Raw genomic sequence first — 8751 nt, 5'->3', positions numbered from 1 at the left:
GAAGCAGTGATTTAAGTAAATTTACAGAATTGTGCAATCATTGCCATGAACTACTCTGGAAACATTTTCATCACCACAGTAAGATCTGTCTTGCTCATTCACAGTCATGATCCTCGTTGTCTCTTTGGGTGGCTGAAGGTCCCAAGTGTTGCAGTGCTATAAAAATGGATATTGCTGGCTGGGCACAGTGGCTCACGCCTATAATCCTAGCACTTTGGGGGGCCGAGGCCGGCAGATCACCTGAGGTCAGGAGTTCGAGACTAGCCTGGCCAACATGGCAAAACCCCGTCTGTGCTAAAAATACAAAAATTAGCTGGCTGGTGGCGGGCGCCTGTAATCCCAGCTACTCAGGAGGCTGAGGCAAGGGAACCACTTGAACCTGGGAAGTGGAGGCTGCAGTGAGCCGAGATCATGCCGTCGCACTCCAGCCTGGGCAACAGAGTGAGACTCCGTCTCAAAAAAAAAAGAAAGGATATTGCTAATGAGTCTCACATACCGTGTTTTCTTGGATTTAGACTGCTTTATAAAGAATCATAAGATAATATTCAAAACTTCTAAGTTACAGGCCTTAAACTCTTACTGATTATATTTAGGTCAGAAACTACATTTAATTTTTGTGGAGGTCTTGGTTTGCTTATTTGAAAAGTTCTTTTGAGATCTTTATAAGTTTTATTTAATACATTTTTAAATGTACAGACATCAGATTCATGGCCACTGAATGACAGCCAGGCATTAGAGTATTCTTTTTTTTTTTTGAGACGGAGTTTTGCTCTTGCTACCCAGGCTGGAGTGCAATGGTGCAATCTCGGCTCAAAAGGATACTTTTGAATCCTTTTCAGAAGTAATTTGTGTTTCATTTTTTAATTAGTATGATAAACACTTCGAGACCCTTTACAATTCTGGCTAGATTTGGTTGCCATATTTAATAGCATTTTTTAAATAATGAAGTAAAGGGAAACATTATGCATGCTTGATTACGGTCATGAGCTGCATAACAATTCCATTCAACAACAGACTGCATATGTCATGGCAGTCCCTTAAGATTACAAAACCATGTTTTCATTGTGCCTTCTCTCTCTTCCCCACCCCCCACAACCCCGAGATGGAGTGCCTGTTGCCCAGGCTGGAGTGCAGTGGCACCATCTCAGCTCACTGCAAACTCTGCCTCCTGGTTTCAAGCGATTCTCCTGCCTCAGCCTCTTGAGTAGCTGGGATTACAGGCGCCTGCCACCCCATGCAGCTAATTTTTGTATTTTTAGTAGAGACAGGGTTTTCACCATGTTGGCCAGGCTGGTCTTGAATTCCTGACCTCAGGTAATCCGCTCACCTCGGTTTCCCAAAGTGTTGGGATTACGGGCGTGAGCCACCACACCCAGCCTCTTCTCTGTTTAACATTGTATTGTGAGTGTTCATAGTATTCAGGATAGTAACATGATGTACAGGTTTGTAGCCTAGGATCTACCATATAGCCTAAGAGTATAGTGGACTCTGTGTACCCTCTGGGTTTGTGTAAGTACACTGTTCATACTGTGATGAAATCACCAAATGCATTTCTCCTAATGTGTTCCCGTTACGTGACTTATTTATTTATTTTGAGATGAAGTTTTGCTTTTGTTGTCCCCCCTTGTTGCCCAGGCTGGAGTGCAGTGGCGTGATCTCGGCTCACTGCAACCTCTGCCTCCCAGGTTCAAGGGATACTCCTACCTCAGCCTCTCAAGAGCTGGAATTACAGGCACCCACCACCATGCCTGGCTAATTTTTTGTATTTTTATCAGAGACGGGGTTTCACCATGTTGGCCAGGCTGGTCTCAAACTCTTGACCTCAGGTGATCCACCTGCCTTGGCCTCCCCTAGTGCTGGGATTACAGGCGTGAGCCACCGCGCCCGGCCGTTAACATGATTTATAACTTTGTCCTTCATTACTTGATGTATGAAAGTTGTTTATGTGAGTCTATATATATATTCCATAGTCATGTGTTCTCTTTTGACATGGGAAGTCTTAGGCAGGTTTATAACACATTTGGCTCTTAGTGGGGAAAGATTACCTGCCATCATCTTGAAGCGAATTTAGGGGAAGAAAGAATATTGCAAATGACAACATAGGTATTTCAGAAAAAAAGGAAAAATCTGAATGAAAGAGTAATTGAGATGTTGATATAGAGATGACTTCATATTCTGAACTAGAGAGAGAGACACTACCTTAAATAAGGATGGAAAGAAAAATACTAAATTTTGAAAAATGACGCTTAATTTTTGAAACATTTAGGAATTACTAGGTAAAATAAAATTCAATGAGTTCCATCAGTCCTAAGTGTGTCAAATGTGAGAGTTAAGAATGAGGGACTAGTGAAATTTGGCAGTTCCTTGGTGAGGAAGCTAGTATGAGAGGAAGGATGTTTTTGAACATGTCTGTCATAGTGATTTTCATGCAAAATTGTCTGCCTGTTTTGAAACATGGTAGATTGCAGTGCAGCTTTAACATGCTTTCCTCTGCAGGCTCCATCTACTCTTTGAAGCTTCTGCCCAGCTTGCATTGTTTCTAGGAGAACCCGCATCATACCTTTATCTATAGCCTTCCCCTAGGTCTTCAGAAGCATCAAGTTTTAACTGTGGACATTGGATTTGGTGGAACAGCAATCATGGTAAGCTGTATGATAAGGCTGAGGGTTGAAATGTGCTGTAAGGGCCGAAAGAAATAGTTTGCCAGCATGTGCAGTGATCTTCGGTTCTGAATGTTAGAAATAAGGATACATCCATGGATATGGATTCTCATTGCATTGAATATCAGCTGAAGATGAGCTGATTTTTTTATTTTTATCTTTTTCAGACGGAGTCTTGCTCTGTCTCCCAGGCTTGAGTGCAGTGGTGCGATTGTGGCACACTGCACCCCTGGGTTCAAGAGATTCTCGTGCCTCAGCCTCTCTTATTAGAGACAGGGTTTCACTGTGTTGGCCAGGCTGGTCTCAAGCTCCTGACCTCAAGTGATCCACCCGCCTCGGCCTCCCAAAGTGCTGGGATTACGGGCATGAGATGAGCCACTGTGCCTGGCCATGCGAAATGTTTCATGATGTGAGAAAATACGGGAGTTTTTGGTCATGATTCCACCAGTGGTGAAGGACTGTCCTGCAGATGATGGACTCTCAGGTCAGATTACAATAGAAATAAAGAGGACTTTGAAAATGGAAGTGTTTTGGCGTTAACAGTACAGATAAAAGCAGTCTGGAGAGAGAACACCCTACATCATTGTGGTCTGGTTTAGTTAGGGGAGTGGACAGTTTAGAGCATGCATTGTCACAGAGAAGGATAATCACCTCTAAGGAGGTGAAAATTGGTTCTTGAGATGTGAAAAAATACTTCATAATCCTTTGTGGTCCTCCAAAGAGCCATACTAAATATGGAAGAATGTTGGTGAAAAAGTAGGAGAGAATATTTGTTTAGTTAAGGAAACCAGGCTTAGATTATGTAAGGGTGGAGAAGAAACAGGAGAAGATTAGAAGACTAGGGTGTTGGCAAGCTCAACATGACTCTTGTCTTACTGCTTCTAGACTGTTGGCAAGAGTAGCAAGATGCTGCAGCACATTGACTATAGAATGAGATGTATCCTGCAGGATGGCCGAATCTTCATTGGCACCTTTAAGGCTTTTGACAAGCATATGAATTTGATCCTCTGTGATTGTGATGAGTTCAGAAAGATCAAGTAAGGCTGGTTTGGGCAAATGGGGGTTGGACACAGAGGCAATGGGAAGGGAAGGCCAGAGCTGGAGTAAGGGATTTCCAAGGGTAACTGAGGTAGTTAGGGAAACTATGGTAGAGCCAGTCTATTGTTTAACCTCTTGACCTGATCTCTGAATTAGGTCAGAGTCTGCATTTAAACTCTTAAGTTTGTGAAGCAATCATGGATTTATCTCTGGGAATAAAAGTATATGCTATGGTCAAAATACTCGTATTTATTTTTAAAATTGAGAAAAATGCTATTGTTAATTAATTGGTTGGCTTCTGCAGCAGTCTTAGACCAAATAAATCTTGGTTGAAATGGAGAAGAACAGTTGTTCTTCATGGTTGAGGAGTTGGGATATGGTTGCCATTTGGTATCCTCTCTTTGCTGCCTATTACTGTTCCCATTATTTGAGTTCTGTGTCACCTGTCATTATGATTTAATTATTTAAGTAATTTTTTAAAGAAATTTCCATTTTAATGTGGAAACTGAGGTTTCAATTTTGTTTTTCTTAAAAGGTATTTTACAAAAGAAATTAGTCTTGTTGTAGTGTAACATCAAAGGAACATTCTGTAAAAGACTAAAGTTAGATCAGAAAACAGCTTTACTATTTTTTACCCTTGTATATTAACTGTGTTTACAGATTTTTTTTGGTTTGTTTTTCAGTGATAACTCAGTAACTGTTTAAATAGCATCAGTTGTCTTAATTGATACTTGAGGTTGTATAAATATTTTGATGAGTTAGTGATAACTAAAATTTATCTCACTAAAATTTAATTCTGATTTGTAGGCCAAAGAATGCGAAGCAACCAGAGCGTGAAGAAAAGCGGGTTTTGGGTCTGGTGTTGCTGCGTGGGGAGAACTTGGTATCCATGACTGTGGAGGGGCCACCCCCAAAAGATGTAAGGAAGATGTAGGGTAGGATAGAACTTTAATTTGCAGGGACATCATATTATGTGAGATGTCTGAAATCAGGGTAGAGCACAGACACAGTTCAACATGGATTGTCAAATAAAATGTGCCAGCCACTTAATATCAATTGTTGGTTGCCTGTGCTATTCGGGATTAGGGGTTTTTTGGTGAATTATTCTATGTGCTGGGCATTACCTAGGTAAGGATAGAAGTTGGTGATTCATGTTTGCTTGATACGTTGATAAAAGAGGTGTTTTCACAATTTGACAAATAATGTGCATTTTATATACAAGATACCTCCATGGTATACTTGCTTGCTTGTTCATTTGGACACGGAACTAATATGAGATAGGTGCCATGGGAAAATGGTAGAGAGAAGTGATCTCTGCTGAAGAAGAATACGGAGAACTTGTAAATTGTTTGGTTTTAGGCTATAAATTTTCTTGTTTCAGACTGGCATTGCTCGGGTGCCACTTGCTGGAGCTGCTGGAGGCCCTGGGGTTGGTAGGGCAGCTGGTAGAGGAGTACCAGCTGGTGTGCCAATTCCCCAGGCCCCTGCTGGATTGGCAGGCCCTGTCCGAGGAGTTGGGGGACCATCCCAGCAGGTGAGGAACCAGCAGGGGGTTTTATATTATTGGGAGAATATGACTAAGCCGGAGGCCGAGGAGATTTAAAAACCTAAGTGTATATGTCATGCAATGTAAACAGCATATGGTCTAAGAGGCACCAACAGACAGATATACAGGAGGAAGGGAATAAAACTAGCTACTTAAAATGGTCATTGGGTGATGAAAGTTACCCAAGTTACTCTTGGCAAGAGTAACTTGCCGCTAGTGGTGAGTGAACAGAATGCATGGATATACCACAGTTCAAAAGATCAAAGGGCTTTTTGGATGTCAGTGTACTAAGATTAGTTTTTAAAATATGAGAATAGGCCGGGTGCAGTGGCTTACGCCTGTAATCCAGCACTTTGGGAGGCCGAGGTGGGCAGATCACTTGAGGTCAGGAGTTCGAGACCAGCCCGGCCCACGTGGTGAAAACCCCATCTCTACTAAAAATACAAAAATCAGCTGTGCGTGGTGGTGGGTTCCTGTAATCCCAGCTACCCGGCAGGGAGACAGGAGAATCGCTTGAACCCGGGAGTGGGAGGCTGCAGTGAGCTGAGATTGCACCATTGCACTTCAGCCTGGGTGACAAGAGTGAAACTATCTCAAAAAAAAAAAAAAAAAATGGGAATAATGAGAGAAGTACAACATTGCAACAGTTGTTTGTATCTAATTGGTCATTTTTCTCATTTATTTTCTGTGTTTGAATAATGTGAAGATTTGCATCGCTTTGACTGTTTCTCGCCCTGCCTTCTCAGGTAATGACTCCACAGGGAAGAGGCACTGTAGCAGCTGCTGCTGTTGCTGCGACTGCCAGCATTGCTGGAGCCCCAACACAGTATCCACCAGGACGGGGCACTCCGCCCCCACCTGTCGGCAGAGCAACCCCACCTCCAGGTAAGGGATTGGTGAACACTAAGACGAACTTGAATCTCTGATGAGAGATAGCTTACTGATTTAAGACACAGCCTGAGAGCCTAAGAATTTGGGGAATATGCTTCCTTCTAGATACTGGTTTTTAATGAAAGACATAGAAGAGTAATTGTCATATAGAAATTATTTGACTCTGTCATTGTTGTCTGGTCCATTTCTTTAGGGATTATTTGGGCTAAATTCTAACAACTTTTCTAAGCCATTTTATGAGGCCTTTATTTCTACCATTTTTCATTGTAGGCATTATGGCTCCTCCACCTGGTATGAGACCACCCATGGGCCCACCAATTGGGCTTCCCCCTGCTCGAGGGACGCCAATAGGCATGCCCCCTCCGGGAATGAGACCCCCTCCACCAGGCATTAGAGGTGAGTGGGAGCATAGGGGTTTGTTGGTTCAGCCAGGCCCCTGAATATGTGTATCCTCTTTTTCTCAATGTTTCTATTTCCTTTCCAGGTCCACCTCCCCCAGGAATGCGTCCACCAAGACCTTAGCATACTGTTGATCCATCTCAGTCACTTTTACCCCTGCAATGCGTCTTGTGAAATTGTGTAGAGTGTTTGTGAGCTTTTTGTTCCCTCATTCTGCATTAATAATAGCTAATAATAAATGCATAGAGCAATTAAACTGTGAGGTACTGTTGTATATATTTTTTTGCCTGTTGATTTTGATGAGATCTTAAGTTACTGTGGATGAGGTGATGCCTATTAAGCAGTTGATTCAAATCATATTCTCTTTAATTCTTAGGATAACAAGGTTTTCTGCTTCCTAACTTTCACTTTGTGCATTGACTGGTGTTGGTTAATAATGTTTTCATGACCCAGGGGGTTTAAGTGGTTGTGCTGCTTCACACATGGCCTCCTGCTTCTCATGTTGCTATGTCACGTTATCTGAAGGGAAGTGGGGATGGGATGAAAGGCCTTGTAAGGCCACCTATATACGGAAGGAAATGGTAGTGAATCACAATCCATGCTCATTACATATCAAGGCATTTGAAATAGAAGTTACTCTTTTTCTTGAGATGTTGACCTCAGTTGATGAGGTTTTACAGTGTCCTATGATCAGAATAGAGGATGTGATACTGGAATAATCATTTTCTACCATTGAGTAAGTATTTATTTATAAATTTCTAAATGAGTGGAAGATCCTGGGTACTGGGAGGCAGGAGGTTGCATATTTGAGTTAAGTTGTACTACTGATAATAAAGATAACTGACACACTAAAACATACTTGGTACACTGAAATACAAATTACAGTTATGTCCAGTGGTATCACCAAGTGACAAACTGGGAGCTAAATAGTTCAGGAATGCCCTAGTCTCTAGGTCCAGTTTGAGTTGGTTATGGAACAAAGAAGCCATTTATAAAAGGGAAGAGATTTTTAGGTTTTGCAGCTAAGGTTTATAGTAGACAGCGAGGGAATGATTCATAGTGATTGTAGCAGTTGGTTTACCAAGCACTAAAGAGATTGGTGTTAACTCCATAATACTGATAGACTGATTGAAATTACATTTTTTCTCTTGAATTTACCAGGAGTGGTTGTGAATGTCACCTTTTCCATCTTTTAAATTACATCCTTGCAGGTGGTAATCACTCAAGGAAAAGGAACTATCAGTAACAATAGTTCCTGTTACTGACTTGATATGGTCTCTGCCAGAATAGCTTCTCAGATTAATGGCCACTCTCAGGTAAAGAAAATAAAGAGGCGAAGACTTAGTTGCTTTAGGAGATTATATAATGCAGGTGTGACATCAGTATTTTCAGAATTTGTAAATGTTAAAACAAACTTCTTGATTTACCAAAGCTGCAACGAAAGTACTTTATCTGGATCTTTCAAGACAGAGCTTCTCAGTTCAGACAAATTGACTGATGATAAGACAAACACTTTTCCTCTACAAACCATGGGGTAGTATGTAGAGAGACCTGTGATTTCTTCCCATACTGCTCTGGAACTACTTCTAATTATACTTTTTTCTTTGTTTGTTTTTGGAGGGGAAGCATTTCTCCTTGCACTGGTTTGCTGGTATGGATGGCCCTTAGATTTTGGCATGAGTGATTATGCAGCATATTTGAAGAAAAGCTGTTTTCAGGACCTTTTTAATTAAATATGGCCTGTTACATGAGTTAAAGGTAAGTTACAAGAGCTCTAGATTCTGCAAGATGCTTGCTTCTTGTAGTTATTTTGCTTGGTGATGTTACATTTTCTTTTGTCTGGAGCTTCCTGGACTTTTTGAGAATCCTGATTGTGATGATATAATAGAAGAAAACTTGGGATATGGATAGTATAATTGAGTGTGGTGAATCTTTTGTTATGAAATGCTAGTCTAAGCTTCTGCGTGTTTCTACTAGGGACACACATCAACATATCAGTCTTAAAACATTCTTGGTAGTTAATGCTTGATGTTACTTAAAAATCGTCGTACATTCTTGCATTAAAATACATACATGTGCTGGGCGCGGTGGCTCAAGCCTGTAATCCCAGCACTTTGGGATGCCGAGGCGGGCGGATCCCGAGGTCAGAAGATTGAGACCATCCTGGCTAACATGGTGAAACCCCGTCTCTACTAAAAAATACAAAAAATTAGCCGG

General features: G+C 41.4%; 1 protein-coding gene across 1 annotated transcript; it reads left to right on the top strand.

The window, feature by feature from the left end:
• The first annotated feature begins 2501 nt into the window (after window positions 1-2501).
• SNRPN (small nuclear ribonucleoprotein polypeptide N) lies at window positions 2502-6796 on the top strand. The gene is made up of 7 exons (XM_054449959.2): window positions 2502-2642; window positions 3546-3697; window positions 4506-4617; window positions 5080-5232; window positions 5991-6129; window positions 6406-6531; window positions 6620-6796. The coding sequence occupies exons 1-7, from the start codon at window positions 2640-2642 to the stop codon at window positions 6655-6657; spliced, it is 723 nt and encodes a 240-aa protein (XP_054305934.1). The 5' UTR covers window positions 2502-2639; the 3' UTR covers window positions 6658-6796.
• The last annotated feature ends 1955 nt before the right edge of the window (window positions 6797-8751 follow it).

The sequence above is a fragment of the Pongo pygmaeus genome, chromosome 16, assembly GCF_028885625.2.
Source record: "Pongo pygmaeus isolate AG05252 chromosome 16, NHGRI_mPonPyg2-v2.0_pri, whole genome shotgun sequence".
Classification (NCBI taxonomy): domain Eukaryota; kingdom Metazoa; phylum Chordata; class Mammalia; order Primates; family Hominidae; genus Pongo; species Pongo pygmaeus.
Note: the sequence above shows the minus strand (reverse complement) of the source record. Positions and strands in the feature narration are given on the sequence as shown.